This window comes from Brassica napus, chromosome A2 (assembly GCF_020379485.1).
Source record: "Brassica napus cultivar Da-Ae chromosome A2, Da-Ae, whole genome shotgun sequence".
NCBI lineage: Eukaryota > Viridiplantae > Streptophyta > Magnoliopsida > Brassicales > Brassicaceae > Brassica > Brassica napus.
Genome location: NC_063435.1, coordinates 27,018,094 through 27,045,271, shown reverse-complemented (window position 1 = coordinate 27,045,271; position 27,178 = coordinate 27,018,094). Strand labels below are relative to the sequence as shown.

At 30.6% G+C, this 27,178-nt stretch overlaps 3 protein-coding genes and 1 long non-coding RNA gene across 11 annotated transcripts; 2 read left to right on the top strand and 2 right to left on the bottom strand.

Moving 5' to 3' along the window:
- Positions 1-751: 751 nt before the first annotated feature.
- Positions 752-8,376, bottom strand: LOC111203396 (sugar transporter ERD6-like 18). Of its 4 annotated transcripts, none has more exons than XM_048745918.1 (18): positions 7,829-8,376; positions 7,474-7,536; positions 6,280-6,369; positions 6,046-6,105; positions 5,864-5,929; positions 5,709-5,774; positions 3,056-3,131; positions 2,849-2,913; positions 2,660-2,752; positions 2,471-2,551; positions 2,288-2,372; positions 2,088-2,131; positions 1,724-1,786; positions 1,563-1,622; positions 1,420-1,473; positions 1,323-1,367; positions 1,096-1,145; positions 752-995 (listed from the first exon to the last, which is right to left on the bottom strand). In XM_048745918.1, the coding sequence occupies exons 1-18, from the start codon at positions 7,973-7,975 to the stop codon at positions 908-910; spliced, it is 1,296 nt and encodes a 431-aa protein (XP_048601875.1). In that variant the 5' UTR covers positions 7,976-8,376; the 3' UTR covers positions 752-907. The 4 variants fall into 4 exon arrangements, with proteins under 4 accessions (XP_048601875.1, XP_048601866.1, XP_048601864.1 ...); XM_048745909.1 differs by having other exon boundaries at positions 1,096-1,210; positions 1,308-1,367; positions 2,333-2,372; positions 7,829-8,369; XM_048745907.1 differs by having other exon boundaries at positions 1,096-1,210; positions 1,308-1,367; positions 7,829-8,351.
- A 1,609-nt stretch (positions 8,377-9,985) lies between these two features.
- Positions 9,986-10,915, top strand: LOC125585092. The gene is made up of 3 exons (XM_048753511.1): positions 9,986-10,291; positions 10,387-10,452; positions 10,661-10,915. The coding sequence occupies exons 1-3, from the start codon at positions 9,986-9,988 to the stop codon at positions 10,913-10,915; spliced, it is 627 nt and encodes a 208-aa protein (XP_048609468.1).
- Positions 10,916-12,073: 1,158 nt separating this feature from the next.
- Positions 12,074-17,045, top strand: LOC125580775. Its single transcript, XR_007318560.1, has 2 exons — positions 12,074-16,639; positions 16,726-17,045. It is a non-coding gene; the product is annotated as an uncharacterized LOC125580775 (long non-coding RNA).
- Positions 17,046-18,758: 1,713 nt separating this feature from the next.
- Positions 18,759-26,830, bottom strand: LOC106445736 (sugar transporter ERD6-like 18). Of its 5 annotated transcripts, none has more exons than XM_048745886.1 (18): positions 26,574-26,830; positions 26,266-26,328; positions 25,280-25,369; positions 25,053-25,112; positions 24,810-24,875; positions 24,163-24,228; positions 23,506-23,581; positions 23,003-23,067; positions 22,790-22,882; positions 22,591-22,671; positions 22,412-22,496; positions 22,198-22,241; positions 21,957-22,019; positions 19,879-19,938; positions 19,744-19,797; positions 19,592-19,651; positions 19,378-19,492; positions 18,759-19,124 (listed from the first exon to the last, which is right to left on the bottom strand). In XM_048745886.1, exons 1-18 carry the CDS (start codon positions 26,721-26,723, stop codon positions 18,979-18,981), a joined length of 1,437 nt encoding a protein of 478 aa, XP_048601843.1. In that variant the 5' UTR covers positions 26,724-26,830; the 3' UTR covers positions 18,759-18,978. The 5 variants fall into 5 exon arrangements, with proteins under 5 accessions (XP_048601843.1, XP_048601855.1, XP_048601847.1 ...); XM_048745898.1 differs by having other exon boundaries at positions 19,378-19,427; XM_048745890.1 differs by lacking the exon at positions 25,280-25,369 and having other exon boundaries at positions 26,574-26,807.
- Positions 26,831-27,178: the final 348 nt, after the last annotated feature.

Sequence of the window (27,178 nt, the reverse complement as noted above, 5' to 3'; positions counted from 1 at the left end):
ATTTTATTTAAAGAGATAATATATAATAATTTCAATTTGATAAATGAATAGTCTATAATAGACATTCTATATAATATAACATTCCCTAGCAATTTAATTTTGGACTAACAAAATTTTCAATTGATTCTCAAGCCGCTATGTAAGCAAATTAGCATTCCACTTATGTGACAACTCAGCAGTGTACTTTTTTAATTAGTACAAACTACGTGTTATAATTTTTTTTAATGTTTCTCTATTAATATATATGAGATTTATGTATTAAAAATGTAAAAAATATATCTTTTTGAAACGATTTTTTTTTTTTCTAAAACATGGATTGTTTTGAAATGGAAGGAGTATAAGGTATATTTTGAAACGTGGTTATTTTTGGGTTATAGCCAATTATTGCTGGTACAATGGGTCACAACTTTTATTTTGGGCTTTTGCCTTTCATATTTGTGTCTGCTATTTTTCTTTTGTAACATGTTAACTGATCTGATCCCCAAGAACTCTATTTGTTTCATCTTCTATATACTAAAGCTATTTCTAGACTTGATTCATGATTAGCAGTTGAAGTACATGGAAGGCTCAAGAAAGAGGGTCAAGATGTGAAGCTTCTTTACTTGGATCAAGCCACCATCGGCTTCTATTTATTGCCCTAATAACAATCACATCCGTAAACCAAATTATTTTACTCTTCTTTACTCTGTTTTTTTTTCCACAAGAGAAATTAACCATGAGTTTTTTTCTTGATGAGTACTGTATAGCATGATAAACCATGAAAAAGGTGTAATTCTTTCTCGATGAACATAGCCATCATATGTAACCTGAGTTCAGTAATTTTAAATATTTAAATGAAAAAGTAGACATTTCAGTCTACATATGATATATTTCGTCGGGCTCACGAATAAGCGAAGTTTGTATTTCTTCAAGTGATAATCCTTTCGTTTCCGGAACGAATAACCAAATAAAAACAAGTGCTGCTCCTGCGATAGCCCCGAATATGTAAAATGTTCCTATACATAATTTATATATTAATCAAAGTTAAATTATAAAACTCTCAGTAAAAATCAACTTATTATTATATATATAGAACATAATTTATATCAATCAAACCTCGAGTGCTCCACTCGAATAGAAAGTTGAAAGCGTAAGTGACGATAGAACTACTTGACCACGAGGCCAACGTCACTAAACTCCCTGCTGTTACTTTCATATTCATTGGAAATATCTGCACACACACACACAGATCGTGCATTTATTACTTCATTTACTCCCAAAAAATGGCATACTATTTTCTCCATTATGAATAGAAAGAGTTTATGTACCTCAGACATAATTACCCAAGGGAGGCCTCCTACTCCTATTGCATAGGCTGCAAGATACAGCTGCCAAGAAACCAGATAAAAAAAAAAAAGTAAAGTAGAGCAGATATTTTACCGTAACGCATATAAACGTCAATACTGGGGTTACTTCCGAAAGCAAATGCATTTTCTGCTCATACCATATGTACAAAACATTAGTTACTAATACAAAAAATAACAAATATATATATATATATATATATATAACTGTAAAATAACCTGTAATGTGAAGGCGAGCCCAATAAACATGCAAGTTATGCTCATCCCACACGCTGAAGTCTATAATTTTTAGAAGCAACAAATATTAAACAGCTTTGTAGTTAATTTCTATGATTAATGAAATGATTGGTCTAATTAGAAAACTCAAAAAACATGCCCACCAACAAGAGTGGACGTCTGCCCCATTTATCAACAAAAATTACACCAATCATGGCTTTTGGTACCTGCGAATAGCCATAAACAGCATTCAGTGCCAAGACAAGTCCAAAGAAATGGAAATTCTGATAATAAAAAATAATAATGAATTCTTAGTTCATTAAGTTCTTTAAAGAAATTTGACTAGAAATGTCGAAAACATCACAGTAATTTTTTTTGTACTTTAACATCACAATAGTTCTGTACGTAGTTGAATACTAACGGATTTAAAATAATATAGTTTGATTTTCACAGATATGGTATAAATGCATGAGGAATACATGATGTAGTCAGTGGGAGTAAAAAAAAAAAACAATTGTATATACTTACCATGAAGATGGCTAACAATGTCGATCCAATTGCCACAGAGAAACCTGTACAGCCAACTGCTAATTATTAAAGCAAATAAAATACAAATTGAAAAGAGAATCATGGTGAATGCCAGATTTAACTTGTCTCTATGAAAAATAAATAATAATTTGATTATGCTAATGTGTGTTTATATATATATAAATCTTAATTAGTCTGACCAGCTTTTCTAATAATGGTACTTGCATAAGAAAATACAGCCGTACTTCCCGAGAATTGTTGTATCAACATTAGCCCAACTCCTACCTGAGGAATACAATGCTCGTCCAAATAAATACGAGATTTTTATATAGTCTGGAAATTAATTTATATACTTATATTTACAAACATATTTAACACTGTACCACGAGAGTGTGTCTATACTTTCTCTGAAACAAATTAGAAAAGCTCGACTTTGAATCACTTTCTAGCATTTTGGTCATAACCTGAAAACAAAATAACATTCATTCAGGCTCTGACTCTATCTCTTTGTCAATGAATGAATATATATTTAAAAGTATCTATAATTGATACTATTATATAGTAAAACTCACTTGAATCTCTGAGGCTTCACGTGAAATATCAACATCTTTTCCTCTAAGCCGAAGCAGTGAATTTTCTAGTTCTTTATCCGCACCAACTTTTGCCTTTTAAATGTGAAATAGTTTAATTAAGGTTTTAGTAATTGAACTATGTACCGGGTTTTCTTACGAAGTATACAAAAGAACAAAATATTTACCAACCAGCCATCTTGGGGACTCTGGTATGAAGAATAAACCGATTCCTTGAATGACGCATGGTAAAGCACCTAAACCGATTAAATATTAGATTTCTATCAGTTAATTTGTATAAGAACGAGATTTTTGCATGTTGAACTACGTACTATGTTCAATTTTCTTCCGTATAAAACATCACTTGCCTGTTGATTATGAAATTATAATTAGTTTTACCTAGTAAAGCCATCATCCTCCAGCTGATGAAATTCCCCAAAAAATAAACCATGGCGAGTCCAGCGTTTTGAAGAAGCTACAGTAATTAGTCACACGAGAATTCAAAAGGGTCAATACAGCAGCGTGGCATCCTACTCCTATAGAGCTTTGGTTTTAATTTATTTTTCTTTTATATTTCTTTATTTTCGATAAGTATTAGTATTCTTAATAATAGAAAATAATGATTAAAGATTTTGGGATAATAGGTTAAATTATTATCTTTAAGAGGTTAGGTATTTTTATTAGTATATATAGTGAGCTCTTGATTTGTAGAGTCACTTTTTCATTGATTTATAGTATAAGAGTTTTTGATTTCTCAAACCCTTGCATTTGGGTAGAACATTGGTGTTCTTAACAAATTGAAAAAGACATTGAACTTAGACTTTTGAAGACTAAATAATGTCTTTGTGTTATCAAAGTTTCCGGTACATCATGTTGAAAAGAAATTTCGTAAGAAGAGGGACAAACAGATAAAATTACCATAGAACCAAACTTTGATTAAAAAACTAGTTTTGATACCATTCAAATATAGTGGAAACTATGATAACACAAATATCTTATTTAGTCTTCAAATTTTTAAAATCAGTGTCTTTTTAAATTCGTTAAGATCTCTATGGATCTACAAATTCGTTAAACAAGAAATAAAAAGAAAATTCACATTTTTATTAATCAATCAAAGACAAAATAAGATCTTGAGATATTTTGCTTAGGATGTCATGTCCTTTTTAATATAATTAGTAATTAGGTGTTTTCTTGGGCCATGCGTAAAATTAATATTTTATTTGTTTAGATTTATTTTAATTTATTTCAACATAAAATAAATAAAAATTTTGTTTATTTTAAGTTTATAGTTTAAAATGGATATGTATATATTTAAAATTATAATTTTGTTATATTTTTTATTTACCTGCTTTAGTTAAAATATAATAGATAAAATTTCATTAAATTAAAAAAAATTGTTAGAAAAAATTTATTTAATATTTATCAAAAAGTAAAACTAAGTAGTATTTCAAAAATTTATAGATATTAAAAGAAAACAGATGGTAGTATGATTTGAAATTTATAATTTTTAAATAAATTGTATAAAGTCTTGAAGAAAATTTTCTAGTCAAAAGAATTTATATAACTATAAAAATTTGAATTAAATAATATTTCTAAAATATTTTAACTATTGTTATATTTATATCAAATATTTAATTAATTTAATATATTTTAAAAAGCTTACCAATATAAGAAATTAACACTAAAAGAAAATATCTATGTTACAATTACCTTTACACCATGTCATCATTTTTACTAAACCATGTCATTTTTTCTAATGGAAATGAGCGTGGTGGTGACACATGATTAAATTTTAAAATTAGAAATTGCCACAAATACTACATTTAGAATATCATTTTTCATGTTTAACTAATCACTTTTACCTTCATTAAAAAATGAAAGGTAAAAGACATTTATACCCTCAAAGTTAACTAATCGAGACTTAAGGTTTAGAGTTGAGGGGCGGAGCGAGGTAAGATTTATGGAATGTAAAATTTAGGATTCTAATAAATATATAAATAAATACTTAAAAAATATAAATATTTTTTTTAAATAGTAATAAACCTAATTTTCAAAAAGAAAATTAAAAAAATAATTCGATAAAAAAATTCAAGAAACTATTTTCTTATAAAAAAATCTGAATTTGAAAAAATATAATTCAAAAACATTAAATTTTTTTTTTTTAATTTAAATAATGATTTATTATATATATTGAACAATGGCATAAGAGTCTTTTGCCACTTAATGAATAATGTATTTTTTGCCACTTAATGAATAATGTATTTTTGAAAATATCATTTTAGTGGTCGTAAAGATAAAAAGTGATACCATGAAAGTGATAAACATAAAGTTTTCTCTTTAAAATTTTACTTTTCAAATAATATTGAGGAAAGTTGATAAAAAAAGACTTGGGTATTTTGATTGAAAATTTCCGGTTATACAGAGACTATAACTTTGAAACTACAGAACAACGCAACACGTCATCGTTTTCACTAAGTCATGTCATTTTTTCTAATGAAAGATGATTTCGTGATGACATATAATCAAACATAAAAAAAAATCTATTTTCAAATAATATTTAGGGGATGGTTAATAAAAAAAGAGACTTAGAATATTTTGATTGAAACTTTCCAATTATACAAAGATTGTTAACTTTAAAACTACAGTAGATGTTTTCCATTAGGTTTTATATATAGATAGATCGGTCAAATTATATCAGTTGGAATAACGTACGTTCGCATTCGGATACTAATATCAAGTTAAGTTTTATTAGTTTCAACTCACAACCAATAAAATATGAAATGACCGTCCTATATATATATATATTTAAAATATATATATTTTCGTATTTTTATATATTTACAGATTTTATATTCTGTAGAGAATGCATATGTATATATATTCCCACAAGACCACACTTGATATACATAATAATTAATAAATTATTCATATTGGTGAAAAAAAATCCATCAAGTTAAAGCAAACTATATTTTGGTTTGGATAGAATGCTTTGTTCGTGAGCCTCTGTTTATATTTTCTAAAGCTAAAGTAGTAACTAATTTTGGAAAATTACCTGGGTCGAAAAGGTACATGTACCGCGAACATGTTTTGGGGTAATTTCTGCTATATAGACAGGTACCTGTTTCGTATACACATAAATATAATACAAATTAACAGTATAAGTATATAATAAATAAATACAAATCAAACAGTTAACAAGTTAACTACCACATAGCTAATCAAGCCGATTCCTATCCCTGATGAGATTCTTCCGATGTTCAGCCACAATACATCCTTTTATGTTCCAGACATGCATACCAGAAGAAATATATACTATTTAATTGTTTGATTATTTTTCAAGAATATTGATATTACGAGCCATATGAATGTGGTTAGATATTTTTTAATACCTTAGCGAAAGCGATGCACAGCCAACCAATGACGCAGAGGATATCGGCAACCCACATTGTCTTCAAATCATGAAAAATCAAAAAAGAAAAGAAAGAATATACATTTACAGTAGGAAAATATTTTATTTTCTTTATTTTCTTTCCATAATTTTTTCTCTTAAATGGGTCAATTTTGATTATTAAAACATACTAAACAAAATTTCAAGATTATGAAAAGGTAAGAAATGTAATTACTCCTCTTCTTCCTAGTACAATTGCCATTTTACCGCTGAGCAATGCACCAAATGTTCCTCCTAGCGTACAGAATGAGCCAAACGCTGAGAACTGAAAATTGAATAAAAAAAGAATTACAGGTTAATCAAAAGACAATATACATATAAAGCCAATAATAAATTACATGTATAAGAAGCTTGGATTTAATCAGAAACAGCCATATTAAGTTTTATAGAAAAACATAAAATTATACTAAACAAAAAAGCGGACAGCACCAACGAGCTATTTCCCAAAACCTATCATTTTTTAGCAACACCCTGGAACTTTCATATACCACCGTATATCTTCCAAACTATTATTAAGTTCTATATATTTTCGAATCAAAAGTTATGAACTTGTTTCCACGCGAATGTTGGTTTTGATGGTTTGTGATGTAAACCAGAATTCAAACCATCAAATCTTCAAAAATAAATCAGAGCAGAATGAACCAGAACAGAAACCCAATCCAATGTAACCAAGATTGGATTGTAACCAGGTACTCTGTGGTTTACTGAGCAAAATCAAATTTTAATTTGGTTTAATAATCAGTTAAGTGTTTGTTTAGAACATAGTAAATCAATTATAACTAACATTTAGGAGTTTAGGGATTTCAAATTTTATTTTATGAAGAATATAAGTGTGAAATTTTTATTCAGGATTTTTCAAATGTATATATAGGATGTAATCATAGTTTAAAAAACATGGATGTATCTGATGTTATATGATAATTTTCGTAGGAAAATACATTTTCGATTCCAGAAAAGCAAATATACCCGCACTTTCAAAAGTACATATCAAAATCTAGTCTAAAGGTTTTATAATACTAAAAAAGAATGGTTAATATTTAAATAAGAGCATTTTAATTTTTAAAACCTCTATTGTCATAGATATATTGTCATAGATAAGAGAGTATGGCCGGAATTGACACTATTGATAGATATATGCACTTGTATGATTTCGATAGATGTGATTAATACGGACTTAACTAAATAGATGCATGTAACGTGTTAACATCATCATTGATAGATCCAATAGTACATATACATAAAAATTTAATTAGGCGGATATGTTAATGAGTCTAAAGATCTCTGCTGCTAATTAGTAGTATGTGATTAGTTTCATTTTAATATTTGTTTATAGAAATTGTAAGAAACAAAGAATAAATGAGAGTCATACTTCTGCGATAGAAAGATCCATGTCTTTTATCATTCCTATCTCAGCACCTGATGTATAACCAATCTGCAAAAAGAACAAACAAACAATGAAAAACAAATAGACTATTTTAAAATCTGTAAAGAATTAGCCCGATTGCTAAAGGCAGCGTGTTCGACCCTTGCCTGCGACTTTTAAAGCTACCTTATATATATACTATATGGTATTACTGCATGTATTGTTTTTGTTCCACACTTTTAATATTTCAATTTGGCTAGTCTATTTTTTGGATTAACTAACAATTTTTAAACAGAAAGGAAAGTTGTCAAAAAGTAAATTAAAAAAAAAAGGAAAAAGAGGCAAAGCAAACGTAACTAACAGCAACACCAAAGGAGAAGGAGCCACAGACGGTGAGGAAAGTGCTGAAGATAACACATGCAGTAATACGACAGTCTGGATCGTCGTTTGGGTTCTTGAGCTTCAAAAGCCCGTCTTCTATGTTTCTTTTTTCTTTCACCGCCACCATCACGACACATGCACTGGAGAGAGAGCGAGTGATAAGAAAAAGAGGAGAAAGAGGGAGAGAGAATATGCTATTTTTGTGAAAGTAGGCTTCCTATATAAGGGGGTGCCGTATGTCACGAACTTAATTATTTTTATTTAATTACTACTCTTCAATGAGCTGGATTAGAACGCTGATGCGATATGATATTTTTGGGGAAATTTTTTAGAGATAATTTCGAGACATATTTATCCAGTTATGTCTCTATCAATTTGGTTGCTACTCGGTTTATGCATATCAATAATTCTCAGTTCTTAACTCTCTTTTTTTTCATGGTTATGCACTATATATATGAAAGATTTGAGCTAAATTAAACCCATTTTCAACATAAAATATAAAAACTGGCTACTCAATTTGTTTTCCCAACCGTGTAATCGGCTAGGGCAGCGACGTTTTAGAACAAATGTCTTGATTGGCAAAGCATATGACAAAGCTAGCAATATAGTAGCAGTAACTGTATGCTTTTGCTAAACTGTTTAATAAGATAACTGGTAGAGCAATATGAGTGCTATTTAAAATTATTATAGAAATTAATGTATAATATATAATATATTTATTTTTAAGGAATATATTCCTAATATATATATATATATATATATATATATATATATATATATATATATATGCCTATTTGCCATCAATGCAACCCATATAAGGTTTATCTCGAAGATCACTAGTCTTAAAACGGTGGATGACTATAGACCTATAGCCCTCTGTAATGTTTATTATAAAGTGATATCCAAACTTCTTTCTATCCGACTGAAACCTATTCTCCAAAACATTATATCTGAAAATCAGCCTGCGTTTATACCTGATAGAGCTATATCAGACAATGTCTTAATAACGCATGAGGTACTGCACTTCTTGAAGATCTTAGGAGCCACTAAACACTGCACCATGGCTGTAAAAACATATGTTAGTAAGGCGTACGATAGACTTGAGTGGTCATTTATTCGAACAGTCTTGGAAAAATTGGGCTTCCATCCTACCTGGATAGACTGGATGATGCAGTGCATATAACCAGTCAGCTACTCCTTTCTTCTAAACAACGAGGTGGCAGGTGATATACATCCTCAGCGAGGCATTCGCCAAGGTGACCTCTTATCTCCATATATCTTTATTCTATGCGGGGAAGTGCTCTCTGGACTCTGCAAAAAGAAACAAGATGTTGGTAATCTCCAGGAAATTAGAGTGGCTAGAAATAGTCTGAGAATTAATCACCTCTTATTTGCTGATGACACCATGTTCTTCACTAAATCTGACCCGAAAAGCTGCGCAACCTTGTTGGAAATACTCCGGTCTTACGCTGAAGCTTCAGGACAAATGATCAATATTGCCAAATCTTCCATCTCTTTTTCTGGTAAGACTCCACAAGATATTAGAGCCCGAGTTAAGTCTTAGCTAGGAATATACAAAGAAGGGGGGGGGGAGTAGGCAAGTACCTCAGACTGCTTGAGCATTTTGGTAGAAAGAAAAAGGACCTCCTCGCGTCTATTGTCGATAAGATGAAACAAAAAGCCATCAGCTGGAATATGAGATTTCTATCCACGGCAGGCAAAGCCACAATGCTATAGTCTATCCTTTCTGCTAATCCCATTTTTGCTATGTCATGTTTCCAACTTCCAGTGGGCCTCTGTAATCAAATTGTGTTGGGTCTAACAAGGTTCTGGTGGGATGCAAAGTAGGGAGATAACAAAATTAGCTGGGTTGCGTGGGATACCTTAACTCTGCCAAAGCGGTTGGGTGGCATAGGCTTTCGAGTCGTGCAATTATTTAATCAGGCTCTGCTATCCAAAATAGCATGGAGGTTGATCACCAAACCGCAATTCTTATTAGCTAGTGTTCTGTTGGGGAAGTACTGTATCAAGATCTCTCTACTCAAAGTGTCATCTGCGCCTTCTTCATCGCACGGGTAGAAAGGGATTGTTTGGAACCGTGACCTCCTTTTGAGCCACTTGGACAAAGCCATTGGAAATGGAGAGACAACCAAAGTGTGGAGATTCCTGGATATACCCTGCGAAGGATATAAACCCATTAGGCCCAATCCAGTTACAAGACCAAAACCTACTTGTTTCTGACCTTCTCTCACGTGAAACAAAGGAATGGAACAAGCACTTGATAGAAGACACCCTACCTCTCCTAGCAAATCAATTCATCTCCATAAGACCTAGTACCCTCGGAGCCCACGACTCTTTTGTTTGGGCTCAACACCCTTCAGGTATATACTCTGCAAAATCAGGATATTACTCCTCTCAACAAGCTAAGATCCATTCGACAAGTGTACTCATGGAAAACACTACTTCGAACTAGGATAAGAACATTTGGACACCTCCGCTCCTTCCTAAACTCAAACATTTCCTTTGGAAATGTGCTAGGAACGTGCTACCGACGAGAGACAACCTCCATCGCAGGAACATAACTACCGACACTCTGTGTTTGAGGTGTGATGACCAGGAATCTCTGCTCCATCTCTTGTTCCATTGTCCCTTTGCTTCTGAAGTATGGGATCTAGTGCCATGGTCATCCCTCTTCGACTCAACTACAAGTGTTTCCTTTAAGGAAGAGCTAGCTTCATCTCACAAGCAAATCATCCTCCCACCCGTTGGAGTGACTTCAAATCTATTCCCTTGGGTTGTCTGGAACATTTAGACCTCTCGGAGCCAACTGCTCTTTGATAAGAGAGCATCGACGCTGCAGGAAGTGCTCATCAAGGCTACTATCGCTTGTAGAGAGTGGGATGGTGCTCAGAGTAATTTGATCAAATTAGCGCAGGACAAACCCCTCCATCTCCCACCACCACAACCATCGTCGGACATTGTCGTGTGCTATACAGATGCAGCATGGAATTCGACATGCAGAGCAGCGGATGTCGCATGGATCTTCACTGATCGTCACGGTACATAGATATCTAGAGGCTCTTGCTATCAAGACAACGTTTCATCTCCCTTCCTGGCGGAAGCCCTAGCAATCCGATGTGCTCTCATCCATGCTTCCTCTCTCAATCAAGACCAAATCTGGCTTCACTCAGACTCTCAAGGGCTCGTTACAGCCATCAACAAGAATCGACGATCGATAGAACTCTTCGGCGTTCTAGCGTATGTGGAATCGCTTATCTCGACTGCTTTCTCGTTTGTGTATGTTTCTTTCATTTCTAGCCGCTTCAATGGGCCGGCCGATTAGTTGGTTAAAACTTGCCTTTGTATCAACTTTGTTATGGGCCTTTAAGCCTTTTTTAATAGAAATTATCACTTTGCTCAAAAAAAAATAATATATATATATATATATATATTAACATATAAAATTAAAAAGATATTTGTAATTTATTTTATTTAATAATTTAAAAATTATGTTTATATTGAAATTATGTTTATCAAAAAATTATTATTTTAAAATAAATTTTACAATTAAAATATATATTTTTAAAATAATATTTTACATTTAAAAGAGAAATAAATTATATAAATTTAATTATATTTTAAATGTGAAATACATTTAAAAATGATATTTTTATTGTAAATTAGTTTTAGAAATCAAAATTTATTTTCTGGATATAATATAATTTTATGATGTTATTAAAAAATAAATGAATTAATTATATATTTTTCTTAATTTTATAAATTATAACTGCAAATGATATTCTAAAACCTTTATATGAGAGCATTGGTCAGAGATCATTTAGAAAGCATTAGCATTTCGTAAATGCTTTTCTATTTTGTAATAATTATTGATTGAATAATGTAAAGTATAATTATAATGCTAATGCTTTATCAATCAATCAAGGTCAAAGATATCATAGTGGGCCATTTGTCATATTCATTGGACGTTTTGATTTTTTTTTGTTAAAATGATTTTATGTTTTCTTAGTTAACCCTGCCTATGGCCATAGATCAAAAACGTTCCACATTTGAAGTATATTTTTTTTATAAACCACAAAAGATTTTCAGACAGTAGGATAAATAATTATATTTTTTAACGATTAAACATGCGTAGATTATGTTACAGATATATAAAATGTGAAAGAAACATAATTTGTTTTGACCATAAAAAGAGTGTTAGGGCATCTTTATCTCCACTCCATAATTTACTCCAAAAATGGAGTGAGAAATGGAGTATGAACAAAAAATAAAAAATCTTTCTATTTATGGAGTAATCACTTTTTTGTTTCTTCACTACTTCATTTTTCACTCCATTTTGCAGTAAATTATGGAGTGGAGATGAAAATGCTCTTAGTAACCTTCCACTTGGGGTTCGCTCAGAGTTAGGAGAGACTATTTTTTTTTTTTTTGTCATCTGGTAGATTAAGATTAGATCAAACATCATTTTACATCAAGACGCTAGAGACATTACCTACCCTTCCAGAGCCAAGAGCCAGCGAGGTAACATGTACCACCCGGAGCCAAAAGATGGATACAACACAAACCCATAAAACTAACAAAGACACGAAGAAAAAAGATGTCGAGAAGCAGGAGAGTAAAACAGAACTTCAGGAGAGGAGTGCTCCACTTTGCGCTCAAAGACGAGCTTACCGAAATAGAACTCATCAACAGTTAACACAAACTGAGAGGAGCAGCGAGATAGACTAGACGCACACGAACATCACCAAACGTATAAACTGAATCGAGAGAGGTTAGAATCCTTAACCGTCGCTGTAAACACCCTTTAATCCCAACTAAGTCTCGCCATTGGACCTTGAGTGTGCTCTCCCCGCGCCTCATACGCACCATCACCCCACGGCGAAGCCTAAAAAAGCTTCCCGGAAACGTCTTATTCACACAGGAGAGACTATTTATATATCTTGTTATTTTTATAATATTTTATTCTAATAAATTTTATGCTATTGAGGAGAATGATCGCATTAACCTATAAGAACAACTCTATTGTAAAATTCTAATTAAATATCTCAAAACAGTAATATAATTATTAGTTGAATATTTGAATATTTGAAACTTCCAGTCTAATAATGAAGGCTGAAGTTTTCAAATGTTGATATACCTAGTCAATATTTTTTTAATACTCAACCAAAACCTTAACAGTTATAATAAAACTTTTCTAAATTTTTACCTATCATAATAGAAGTTGCATATTTTCAATGTGTAATTTTCTAAAGTTGAATCGTACTTATAAAAAATTAAATGTATTTTTTATTTACATAATAATTTTCTGACGATAAATTTTTAACTTAGGTTTGCATATCTAATCTATTAATAAACATTTTTGTAACAACATTTAACAACATATAGATACATAAACGTATTTTGATAAAAAAAATGATACATAAACGTATCAGGTTAAAATGATCTTTATTAATCTATGCATTTGGATATGGAATATACAGACTAAATCAGTGACACTCACTAAATATATATATAATATATTTATATTTTTTCACCAAAAATTGTAGTCTACAACATACAAAGTATGATATTTTTCTTTTTGAATTAGTATTTTAATGACTCATATGAATCGTTTGCTAGTCAAAATATTAACCTTAATATTTACTTTAAAACATACCTATAATCAAAAAGAAATAAAAATATTTTTAAATTTAATTAAAACAATATAACGTGAATCCATTTGGTAATTTAATGGAATGCTCAGTTAATAAAAAATGCAAGACATACAAACTCATAATCCTAACTAACAACATGCAGACATATCATAATTGTCAAATAAAATGAATTCCAAATTTAAAACTGTAGTAACACTTATAACAATATGTTTTCATATAATTTTAGAAAATTTTAAATCGAAATAAAAGTCTGTATTTAACGCGGATCATAATCTAATCTAGTTCTATTATAAGATTAGGCTTCATAACTCGGGTGTAAAAAAATTGTAAACACTCTTCATATCAATTCATCAGTCCATTAAACCGTATAGAGTAACAACGACCCCTGCATCTAATCAGATTTAGAACCAAGCCGTTATATACTTATTAACTAACTCACTGTATGTTTAAGCTACATTTTGTATCTTTTTGCTGAGAAGGATGCTATCAATATCAGACAAAAACGTTTTTTTTTTTAAAAAAAAAAATATCAGACAAAAACGTCAATGAATAGGGAAATCAAACAAGCAATTAACAAATAAATTTTTATTAGAAACAAGAATATGAGACTTATTTTGCTGTACTTTTGTAAAATAGAATTATTTAACTGCCTATTCACATTTTTATTTTACTCCTAAATAATTTTCTGCATCTAGCATTTAAATCACTTCAGGTTCAGGATATTATAGTTCTTTGGCTAACAATGTATTACGTATTTCGCACCGCTGAACTGTGCTATTTAATTGCCTATTCACATTATTATTTCGCATCTAGCATTTAAATCACTTCAGGATATCATATTTTACTTTGGCTAACGATATAATCATATAATACGTTTTTCGCACCGCTGAACTATAATATTAAATACCCTGTTTTTCTGTAGTAATAGTATCAACTTGGAAAAAGAGAGAATTTTTTTTTGTTTCAAGCCGATGACCGGAGATTTCTATAGTTCTGATATCGGCTTGTTTGATTCATTTTACTTTTTTTTTCTTTGATTTGTTTTAATTTCTATCATTTAATGTGTTTGATTGCCAATTTATTTTAAATTTGGTAAAACGTTTTATTATTATTTTGTATGTTTTTCCAATAGATTTGGTAAGACAAAAACTTCGGTTCAATTGAACCGTTTAGAAAATTTAGTTGACAGATCTATCGTGGGTGGTGGCGATGGATTTCTTCAATCGTTGATGGTTCTTTATTTGAGTGTGATGGAGTTCTTGCTACAAATTATGGTTACTTCGAAAGACAACATGAAATTTTATGAAATGGTAATCTCTTTGACTCTATTTTCTTTCAATAGAGCAATATAAAAAGTTGTTTTCTCTCAGTGACTCTTATTGAAATATTAAAAAAGAGCGGCAATCGTTCTCAATTCAGATTGAACATGGTGTTTTGGATTAATATAAATATTATCTCTCATGAAATTCAATTATTTCAAAAGCAAATATGGAGCTTTTATATGAAAAATCTTTAATCATCCACACAAAAGATAGATGTGTGTTAGTTTACTTTAAATCTCTACTGGTGTATATATTTATTTTGCTAGTTTTCATTTTTCATTGTTTAAAATTTTTTGGGTAAAAAGTTTAATAATACACGACAAAAAAAATAATAATAGTATCAACTATGACTTAAAAGAGTTACATTTTCGTCCAACGACCACCTATACATGTAATGAAAAAGGATTAATTTAATTGTTACCCAACTAACAATATTGTTTGCTGTACTATTCTAAGCCGACGTCTTATTGACAGTAGATGGTTGGAACCCAACATGTTCTCTGACAATAAATTCATTATTTGCTTAAATTCGAAACCACTAACTATATTAGTTAAATGAATAGATTAGACTTTTAGAGTTATTAATATTCCTTATAAGTTTATGGTCGTGTTCTTACTCCATTTTTTTCCTGGACGGGTGACCTAACTCCTTGAACTTGAGTTTTCAATCGCGAGATAAAAAAAGAAATATACAGTTATATTTTACGTAAATATGTATGGACTATGACAAAATGCTAGATGTGAGTAATTGAGTTACGTTACAGAAGAGACTTGGCGACCTCTCTCGACCCACGTTTTGGTCCCCGAAATTAATCTTTTGGCCCTATATAAAATCTTTTTCTGAGTCCATTTCTGGATCGAAATTGGGAAGGCCTTCAACGATCATGTGAGATACGCATTCACTAAAAACATTACCTAACTAGCTAGTTAAATAATTGAACGAAAGCACTAGATGATTAGTTTCCTGATATTTGATGTTTTATATAACGTATATGTATTTCATTAAAATAAACAAAATAGATAGACAGAAGAAAGATCCAGTAAACATGCTTGGATAAAGTAATGAGAACATATAAATAGTTTAATCAATTAATTTTGTTGTTATCGAAACGTGGAATGTATAAATATTTTATAGTACGTGATTACTCAATCATGCATCCTTCAGCACCAGCATCTGTATATACGGCCTAAACCTAAGCACTGATTAATATGTACAAAAGAAACGTCAAAGCCTGTATAATAAGCAAATAAAACATGTTGCTAGTTATTATAATTATGATATCTAAATTTTAATTTCCAAAAATATATAAATTAATTTTCAAATAATTTTAGTTATCTTTTCTACGGATTACAATAGGCGCTAAACGTAAATATTCGGAATACAATTTTCAGTTATGTAGGTTTTTTGGTCAAAAAAAGTATTACAAATTTTCTAAGGTTGGATAGCACAAAGCGGTATGAAACATGTGATTGTTAACCGAAAGCTCGTAGCTTGATGGTAAAGTGTTCACGGCTGTGAGTTTTGACACCTATGTTAATTAAATATGTGATTGTTGTAGTCAATTATTGCTGGTTAAATAGGCTGCGATTTTGGACTTTTTAGTTAACAAAATTCTGTGTACATACAGACAGATTAATGTAATGGCTGTGTGGGTTGTCTTTGAAACAGTGGCTAGTTGATACATACAATACCCCCAGATACTTTTAATGGTGTTTATTACCCTTTTTTCTCTTCTTCTTGCTGGATTCTTCGTCTACCACCGCAATATCTGCTTAACTAACAAAAAAACTATTGAGGTAAGCTTCTTCAAATGATCATATTTTGGCTCAGAGTTATCAGTCTGTGATCTCTTTCCTTAATGGTTTTATTTGTTTGTTGACAGACATTAAGTGGAGAGAATAAATGGAGAGGACAATTTGGAGAAGAAGATGGGCGAAGCAAAGGCAAGTGCTGCTACTCTCAATGCAGTCATGACCAACACGGAGCTGGAACTTTAAGTAAATGGAGAGGACTTTGATCCGAGGCCATCACTGCCAAGCGGAATATATATGATAAAGAAAATACAGGAAGATTTCCGAAATTGTTTTTCCATTAATCATTATCTTCAAGACAAGCTTTCCGGAAACCATATATAAAACTGAATAGCTTTAGTCTTTATGTAGTGAAATAGGTTCCAGTTCAAAAACGTTTTTTTTTTACACATCTGATACATCTACTTGACTTTATTATATTTAGTTTCTATTAATTTGTTAATCTATTTTTTTTGGTAAACATACAAAACTGGTAACCACAAAGGCATAAATATTTTTATACTAAGAGGCAGAATTTACAAATATTTGCTTCCAAACATTACCACTAAGTTACTTCGCATCACATTCCAGAGCTTGTTGTTGAACCTACTCAACCTAGACAGATATATGCGTTACCAAAACAAAAAGAGACTTTACGGCTTCTTTGTGTTAAGAAACTGCTTTGACTCCCGGCTTCTTAGAGTCAAGCTAACGTTGGAATCTGTTTGAGAATCTATTCACTCCCGTCTTTGAAATGTCTACAATATCGGCCTTTGACTCTAGACACCTTCCGTAGAGAAGCTTGTTAAACACTTTGGAAATAACTGTAGTCCATAACTATCAATTTACAATCGTCAATAACTATAGATTTCAAAAACAATTTTTGATTTGTGAGGTTTAACGGCACAACGATATAAAACATTCTACGTGATTGTTGCAGTCAATTATTGCAAGTTCAATAGGTCACAAGTTTTATTTTGGGCCTTTTTGGGTACTTTCATCTAAAAAGTTCATGTAAAATGTCATTTTCGGCTTTTTATTCGACTGTTGTAGCCAATTGCTTGTTCTATATGTAGCAACCTTAATTTTGAACTTTTTCACCTAATCGGCCGTGGAAGATGCATTTGAGATGTAATTTATGCGTATATTTATGATTTTACATTTAATCATTCATCTACAATTAAACGTTCAGGAAAAATAGTTTTGGAATTTGAAAGGTTTGTAAAGGTCCGAAAAGGTATAAAATATGTGAGTTTAAAAAAAAAGAAGGGTAATAAAATATGTGACTGTTGTAACCAATTATTGCTGGTTCACTGGGCTACTGCTTTTGTTTTGGGTTTTTACATTTTTAGCTAAAAAGCATGTTTCAGGTGTTTAGCTAAAAAGTCAGTTTAAGATGTTGTATGTATTGTATAGCTAATGGTTCCTGGTTCAATGTGTGACAACTTTTATTTTGGGCTTTTCCCTTTCATATTTGTGATTCTGCTATTTTTTTATCACATGTCATGGCGTCCGTGCGGTCTGCTCCCGTCTTTAATTTCAGTGTACCTTGTGATCTGTGTTTATTTTAGCTTGGGTACTTCAAAAACAGAGTTAGATCTTCTCCAGCTTGGTCTTGCCGTGTTGGTTTCTGGATCGTGGCGGTCTATGGTTTCAGTGTCTCCATCATCAGCGAAGAAAGTATACCTTCATCTTTGTTCAAGTCTGTTGCTTGATGTACTCTAAGTGTCCAGTGTTGCTTAATGGTTCGGCTCTTGAGAATCATGGACTCTGTCGGCTTATGTCTCCAAGGACTGTTTGTTTAGTCTGTTGGCTTTTGGGTGTGGGTAGGGCTATATTAACTCTTCACTTGTAATAAACACTTTCTTTTGTGTTAAAAACAAATAGAGTTTATTGGAGTTTATGGGTATCGGTTAACATGTTAAGAGAGAAAACTAGCAGAACCACAAATATGAAAGGAAAAAGCCCACAATAAAGTTTTGACCCATTGAACCAGCAATAATTGGCCATAACATTTACTAAAGACATCTTTAATAGAGTTAATATAGCCCTACCCACAGCCACAGCCTCAAGCCAACAGACTAAACAAACAGTCCTTGGAGACATAATAAGCCGACAGAATCCATGACAATCACATCGTGTACCCATTCATTTCACTCTCCTTGTCCCTTTTTTTTTTCTTTACAAGAGAACCATTAGTTCTTTTTCGACGAGTATATATAACATCATAAACCATGAAAAACAGAGATAATTCTTCCTCGATGAGTATAACATCATAAACCATGAGTTCAATAAATTTTTTTGAACTGATATCATTTATATATTACCATGAAAAAGTAGACATTTCAGTCTACATACGATTTATTTCGTTGGGCTTGACGAGTAAGCGACGTTTGTATTTCTTCAAGTGATAATCCTTTCGTTTCCGGAACGAGCAACCAAATAAAAATCAGTGCTGCTCCTCCAATAGCCCCGAATATGTAAAATGTTCCTATTACATAATTTATATTAACCAAAGTTAAAAAATAAATAAATATTAACCAAAGTTAAATAAGAAATATCTCTATAAAATTCACTTATTAATAAATATAGATACAACTATAAATTTATATTATTATTGTTCTACATCTATAATGTTTGTTGTCAATCAACATTTATATTGTTTTTGTCCAGACATGCATGTAACTTGTTTGTACGTGTTTTAATAATTTTGTAAGTTATAACCAAACTGATAAAAAGGATACCTTGAGTGCTCCATTCGAATAGAAAATTGAAAGCGTAAGTGACGATCGAACTACTTGACCATGAGGCCAACGTAACTAATGTCCCTGCTGTTACTTTTATGTTCATTGGAAATATCTGCGCACACACAGAATCATGCAATTTTTACTTCATTTACAAAAACAATGACATTATTTTCGACATTAATTTTAAATAAAAGTTTGAGCGTTCATGTACCTCAGACATAATTATCCAAGGGAGGCCTCCTATTCCTACTGCATAAGATGCAATATACAGCTGCCAAGAAAGGATTTTTTTTAATTACGTTAATCCTATAAGAAACCAAAAATATTTTTTGAAGCAGTGTGAAAGTAGATCAAATGTTTTACCGTAACGCATAAAAACGTCAACACTGGAGTTAGTTTCGGAAGCAATTGCATTTTCTACTCATACCAAATATACAATACATTAGTTAATAGTAGTAACACAATAGAGACAACATATATATATACACGTAAAATAACCTGTAATGTGAACGCGAGCCCAATAAACATGCAAGTTATGCTCATCCCACACGCTGAAGTCTATAGTTGTCAAAAGTAAAACTAATATCAAACACTTTAATTAGTAGTTTCTATGATAAATTATCACTACAAAAAAACACTTGGGTTGCATCACATAAATAGTATCAGAAAAATAAGTGATACTAGTTTGACTCGTTTATCAACAAATGATACAAAATATGTGTTTATAACATCAGTTATAATAAATGATGTTTTATTAATTTACTTAGCATCATTTTAGTGAAATTGATACAAATCTATATTGGTTTACATCATTTTTTAAAAAGTGATACAAAATTTAGATTTACATCATTTACGTAACTGATATACATATATATTTGTGTTAGTATTACTTATAGAAATGATACAAAGTTAACATCATTTAAGTAAAAGAAGCAAATATTGCATCAATAAACAAATGATATTAGCACAACTCAGTTAAAATAAATTTGTAGTTCGTGGTAATTATGTCAAAACCATTGAGGTCAGAATATTCAATGTTATTAACATAAAACTATATCATAACATATATATCAGTTCAGTGAAATGATGAAAAATAGATATCTATAATAATTAATTTATATCGTTTTAACATTACTTATAATAACTAACGTTATTATTAATTAGCTTAACATCAGTTCAGTAAAATGATATAATAACTATTAATTTATATCATTTTAACAAAATAATAATGTTACATGAATTTATATCAATTATATAATTATATCATTTTTTATTAATATTACTTACTAAAATATGTTCAATTTTATTATTATTATTTTTATTTTTCAGTGTTATTATTTTTGTTCATAAGATTATATTTGTTTCCCTCTGTAATTTTTTTTCTTTTCTCCTAAATTGATTTACTTAGATTTGAGAGTATTCAACAAACGAATCCCTGAAATTTCGTTCCCTCTTTCTCTCTAACCATGTTCTCCTATTTTCTTGATCCCCCTCTCTTCTTATTTTCTTGCTCTCTCTGTAATCTCGTAGAATTTGAGAAGATCATCTCCTCTCCTCTTTTTGTTTTTTTTTTGCTCTCTAAGCATGTAGAACTTGAGCAATGATGATCATAACTCTGTAAGTGTTATGGCTGTAGGGAACTGTGGCATTCGAGTCATTGGCGGAAGAATTTACAATCTTAGACACCACCAATGTTGCTACCAGGTGAAAACATGAAAATCTCTATAATTATCCTCTCTGATTCCACTATCTCTTCTGTTTCTTATGTTTAAACTATTATGGATATGTTGATTTTGTTCAGGTTTGATTTTGGCATACTTATTGCATTGTTGACATAAGAAGTTGGAAGTCGTCCAAGTCCATGGAGAAAGACAAGCAGTGTTCATGGAGATATGAATAATGATTAGTTTTGCAATGTTTTTTTTTTTTTTTTTGTAAATGTAGTTTTGGAATGTTGTTTAGCATTTTTTTTTGTCTATTTATGCTTTGTGAGTTTGTATGATGGATGAATTGTGTATTTTTTATATATACAATTGTAGTTAAGATTTGAATTTTCTATTTAATTAATTATTTCGTATGTGTTAATATATAATTTGTGGAAGTGAATAAATATTTTATAATTTTTTATTATTAATTTGTATCAGTTAAAAATCCGTATAAATTTATTATTTTAAATCGAAAATTTCAACTAATATACATTTAAATTTATTTAGAAAATATAATTAATTTTAGATTATTTATTAATAAATGACATAATTATTCAAATCACTTATTTAATTGATATCATAGTAACATCGATTATAAAAGTTGATGTAAATGTTAACATCATTTATTGCAATTGATATATATATTGACATCAATTTTATAGTTGATACAAATATTTAATAAATTTACATCAATTATTAATCAATTGATACAAATTATTTGCATCACCACTTTCAGAGTCATTTATATAAATGATGCAAAATTATTTTACATCACTTATAACTAATACAAATATTTAAAATAAATGATGTAAAATAGACTTTTTTTTGTAGTGTATTGGTCTAAAGAGAAAATACAGAAGACATGCTCACCAACAAAAGGGGCCGTCTGCCCCATTTATCAACAAGAATTAGACCAATCGTGGCTTTTGGTACCTGCGAATAGTTTACAAACATCATTCGATGCTAAGATGAGTACCAAAAATAGAAATTCAATTTGACTAAAAATGTCGCAAACATCACAATATTTAAGTAGTTGAATGACAACGGATATGAAAGAATATATTTTGATTTTCACAAGTACAGTATCAATGTAGTCAGTGTATATACTTACCATGAAGATGCCTAACAATGTCGATCCAATGGTCACAGAAAAACCTGTTTCAGCCAAAAGCTAATTATTTAAGCACATAAAATTCAAATTGAAAAGAGAACCCATGGTGAATATCTGATTTAATTAACTTGTCTCTTCTCATCATGAAAAAAGTAGTAACAATTTGATTATGCTAGTGTGTGTGCATATGTAAAACTTAATTAATTAGTCTCACCAGCTTTGCTAAAAATGGTACTTGTATAAGATATTACAGCTGTACTACCCGAAAATTGTTGTATCAACATTAGCCCGACTCCTACCTGAGGAATAAAAATGCTCACACAAATAAATACGAAATTTTATATAGTCTGGAAAATTTATATACTTATATTTACAAGATACATAAAACTGTACCACGATAATGTGTCTATATTTTCTCTGGAACAAATCAGAAAATCTCGACTTTGAATCACGTTCTAGCATTTTGGTCATAACCTGAAAACAAAACAACATTCATCGAGGCTCTGGTTCTACTTCTACGTTATAATTTTGTCAAGGAATGAATATATATTAAAAGTATATATAATTGATTCTATTTTATAGTAAAACTCACTTGAATCTCTGAGGCTTCACGTGAAATATCAGCATCTCTCCCTCTAAGCCGAAGCAGTGAATATTCTAGTTCTTCATCCGCACGAACTTTTGCCTTTAATTGAAATAGTTTTGTTTTGAGAACTTAAAATTGAAATAGTTTAACAAGGTTCATTTATTTCTTCTCATCGTTAGTAGACTATGAAATTGAGAATATATATATAAAAAAAACAACCAGCCATCTTGGAGACTCTGGTACGAAGAATAAACCGATTCCTTGAATGACGCATGGTAGAGCACCTAAAACGATAAAATATTAGATTTCTATAAGTTGGTACATTCGGAGTGATTGATTGGGTTATAACTTATAACAATTTTTTTTTCTGTCTAAAACTATAAAAATTACCAATTATCTTTTATTTAGTTTTTGAAAATACAAACAAGAAAATAAAGAAATAGTTGAACAAATCATATTTTCTAAAATATTTTAGTAAATTGTAGAAAAATATCCTTGTAAAAATATTTTTATTTTATTTTTCATTTAATTCTTATAGATAATTCAAATACATTTACATCAAAATCATATATACTAAGTTTTATTGTCTAATTCTTACGATTACAATCCAACGAATTATCCACAGTATAAATGAAAATTTCCATGTTAGACTACTATATGCCATTTTCTTCCGTATTTAAACATCACTTCCATGTTGATTATGAAATACTAAGTAGTTTTACCTAGTAAAGCCATCTTCCTCCAGCTGATGAAATTCCCCCAAAAAAAAACCATGGCGACTCCGGAGTTTTGAAGAAGCTACAATAGTTAGTCACACGAGAGTTCAAAAGGGTACACTCATAAGAAAGCCACAAAGGCTCGGGATATTTTGAATGAAACTTTCAATTATACAAATATGATCGGATTTGGGACAAACCCAATAAGACATTAGTTTTGCTCCCTAATTTTTTTTTTGTTTGTAAATTCTTACATAAAAATAAGCCTCCAAATTATGAAAAAAAATTATAATTTTTTTCAAAAAATATTTATGGCTCCAAATTTTCAGATCCGGCTCTGGCTCTGCATACAAATATTTATAACTTTAAAATTATGCGGTGGATTTTTTCATTAGATTATATATATATAGGTCAAAATAATTTAAAACTAGTTTCATTCAGATTGGAGTTGGGATAACGTATATTTGTTTATACAAAAATATGTTTACCCAATTTTGGTACTTTCTAATATTTTGAATTTTCATGCTCTTTAAAGAACACACATGTATTCCCACAAGACCCCACTTGTTTTTTATTTAGTTTTATCATAATTTGTTCCATGTTTTTTAACGGCTTTCTTTATATTTCCTAAAACTAAAGTTCTATCTCGTTTTGAAAAAATACCTGGTTTGAAAAGGTAAATGTACCGCGAACATGTTTTGGCGTAATTTCTGCTATGTACACAGGTACCTGCTTGGTGTACATTTAAAAATCAACAGTAAATGTATATAATAGATAAACAAAGATAAAAAAAAATGTAAGATGATATCATATTTATGTAAGAAATTATCAGAATAACATGTTAGAACATCTCTAACCTCACCATATTTTTCTCTATAAAATAAAGGTAAGAAAATGCAACTTGGTTCTATTTTCTTACTCGATAATAGAATAAATTTAGATTTACTTTACAAATAAAATATTTTATTTATTTTTTGTTTATCATTTTATTTTTATTTTAAAATATTACTCTCTCCGTTTTTGAATAAGTGTCACTTTGACATTTTTCACACAGATTAAGAAAGTGGTAGAAATATATGTAAGTTGTTATTAATTACACTTCTTTGACCAATAGTATCTCAGATAAATAAAATTATTTATAAAATGTTTGCAATTAATTTTCAAATGAAAATAAGTATAATTTGCATTGGAATTGCAAAGTGATACTTTTTGTGTAATAAGAAAAAATGGTTAGAATGACATTAAGAATATATCATTAGATATAGTTCAATTCTACTATAGAGTGAACTATTTGACATAATTTTAATTACCACATAGCTAATCAAGCCGATTCCTATTCCCGATGAGATTCTTCCGAAGTGTAGCCACAACACATTCTTTTATGTGCCATTCATGCATACCAAAAGAAAAGAAAAACTATTAAATTGTTCGGTATATATAACCAAATGATAAATTGTTTGATCACTTTTCAAGAAATAATGAAATTACGACCTTTATGTTTGTAGTAAGATATCTTGTTAATATCAGTAAAAAAAAGGATATCTTGTTAATACCTTAGCGAAAGCGATGCACAGCCAACCAATGACACAGAGGATATCGGAGACCCACATTGTCTTCAAATCATGCAAAGCAACAAAATATACATTTATGATAGGAAGTTTCTATTCTTTATTTCTTTCTTTTTGCCATGATTATTTTTCCTTAAATGGGAAAATTTTGATTATCAAATCCTACTAATTTTTTTTTTATGATTATTATGTAAAGGTAACAATATAATTACTCCTCTTCTTCCTAGCAGGATCGCCATTTTACCGCTGAACAATGCACCGAATGTTGCTCCTAACGTAGAGAGTGAAGCAAACGCTGAGAACTGAAATTTGATTAAAATTTTAAGATATTCTTGATTACTCAAACTATAAATTGGCAGAGTTTTTTTGAAATTTTAAATTGCCAAAGTTGATGAGTAGATCAGTTTTATCGGGACATTAGTTACTAAAACAAGAAATACTAATACATATTAAGTAATCTATTCACTGAAAAGCAGAAAAGAGAAATACATGAATGAACGGTACGGTACTAAAATAAGACAAAAGAGGGATACATGGTGAAATACATAGCCTCCATCGTCGTAAATGAGAGAGTACGGCCGGAATTAATACAATTGATAGATATATACACTATTTTGTATGATTTCAAAATTCCACACATGAGAAAATTAGATATATTAATGGGTAAATTATATATATATATATATATTTATATTATATAAGGAAATTATATATCTATTGTTCGTAGGGTTTATATATCATTTTTTTTTTTGATAACCGTGGGGATCTGACGACCGAGGTCAACCGACTAATCCCACGAAGCCCACGACAATCCACGTATTCTTGCGATTTAACGCTAGCCCGGGTGGCCACCGCAATTCGAACCCATGCAGCGCTATCTCTTTGACGCTTACCACTGGGCCACCTTGAAGTGGTCAAGGGTTTATATATCATGATAACATTTTTTTTAAGAACTTGCGATTAAATTTTTTAAAGGTAAAAATGGAGGATGTTAACAAGAAAAAAACAAAAGAGGGTAAAATGGAAGTGAACCACACGTAAAGTCAACTTCAATATTTGGGATAACGACGATATATCTTTTCCTGATAGTTTATCTATTGCAGTTTGCAATTTGAATGAATAAGTAGTTTGTGATTAGTTTCATTCTAATGTTTGTTTATGGAAATAGTCAAAAATAAGAACTAAAAGAGAGACATACCTCTGCGATAGAGAGACCCATGTCTTTCATAATTCCTATCTCAGCACCTGAAGTATAACCAATCTGCGATAAAATGAAAAAAAAAGATTATTTTAAGAACTTAGAAGAAATAGAGACAGGACGTAGCTGCGAATTCGATCTTTGCCTGCGGCTTTTGAAGTTATCTAACTACTTTTTATATTGGAATATAGGTCAATTCCACAAACACTGTTAATCTTTCAGTTCCATAATAAATTAATAATATTATTTTCTTGGGTTAAATATTAATTTATAATAAAAAGGAGAAAATTAAGGTAAAATAAACTAACAGCAACTCCAAAGGAGAAGGAGCCACAGATGGCGACGAAAGTGCTGAGGATAACACAGGCAGTGATACGACAGCCTGAAGCGTCACTTTGGTTACTGAGCTCCAAAAGCCCTTCTTCTATGCTTCTTTCTTCTTCCACCAACACCATCATAAACACATGCAGTACGGATAAGACAGGATTTATTTGTGGTGAACCAGAGAGAGAGAGAGAGAGAGAGAGAGAGAGAGAGAGAGAGAGAGAGAGAGAGAGAGAGAGAGAGAGAGAGAGAGAGAGAGAGAGAGAGAGAGAGAGCGAGAGAGAGAGAGAGAAGAGAGAGCGAGAGAGAGAGGAGAGAGAGAGAGAGAGAGAGACTCTCTGAGCTCTCTCTCTTCTCCTCTCTCTCTCTCTCTCTCTCGCTTCGCTCTTCTCTCTCCTCTCTCTCTCTCTCTCTCTCTCTCTCTCGCTCTCTCTCTCTCTCTATGTTTTTGTGATAGTGGGTTTCTTATATAAGAGCATGTACATCGCTTAAGGAACTCAAATAGGTGTTTAGTAAATAAAATATTGGTAGTAGTTTATAATAACTTATTAATAATTAAATTATATATCATAAAAATATAAAGTGAACT

Excerpts from the sequence above, each read along its gene's own strand:
- LOC111203396 (XM_048745907.1), bottom strand. The coding sequence starts at position 7,975 with ATGGTGGCGGTGAAAGAAAAAAGAAACATAGAAGACGGGCTTTTGAAG. Across the intron at positions 5,930-6,045 it reads TGTGCATCGCTTTCGCTAAG|GATGTATTGTGGCTGAACAT; the intron begins GTATTAAAAAAT and ends GGAACATAAAAG. Across the intron at positions 2,132-2,287 it reads TACCATTATTAGAAAAGCTG|GTTTCTCTGTGGCAATTGGA; the intron begins GTCAGACTAATT and ends TTGGCTGTACAG.
- LOC106445736 (XM_048745886.1), bottom strand. The coding sequence starts at position 26,723 with ATGATGGTGTTGGTGGAAGAAGAAAGAAGCATAGAAGAAGGGCTTTTG. Across the intron at positions 26,329-26,573 it reads CCTTCTCCTTTGGAGTTGCT|ATTGGTTATACTTCAGGTGC; the intron begins GTTAGTTTATTT and ends ATTTTATCGCAG. Across the intron at positions 24,876-25,052 it reads TGTGCATCGCTTTCGCTAAG|AATGTGTTGTGGCTACACTT; the intron begins GTATTAACAAGA and ends GGCACATAAAAG.
- LOC125585092 (XM_048753511.1), top strand. The coding sequence starts at position 9,986 with ATGGAGAGACAACCAAAGTGTGGAGATTCCTGGATATACCCTGCGAAG. Across the intron at positions 10,292-10,386 it reads CTAAGATCCATTCGACAAGT|GAACGTGCTACCGACGAGAG; the intron begins GTACTCATGGAA and ends GAAATGTGCTAG. Across the intron at positions 10,453-10,660 it reads ACCGACACTCTGTGTTTGAG|ACCTCTCGGAGCCAACTGCT; the intron begins GTGTGATGACCA and ends TGGAACATTTAG.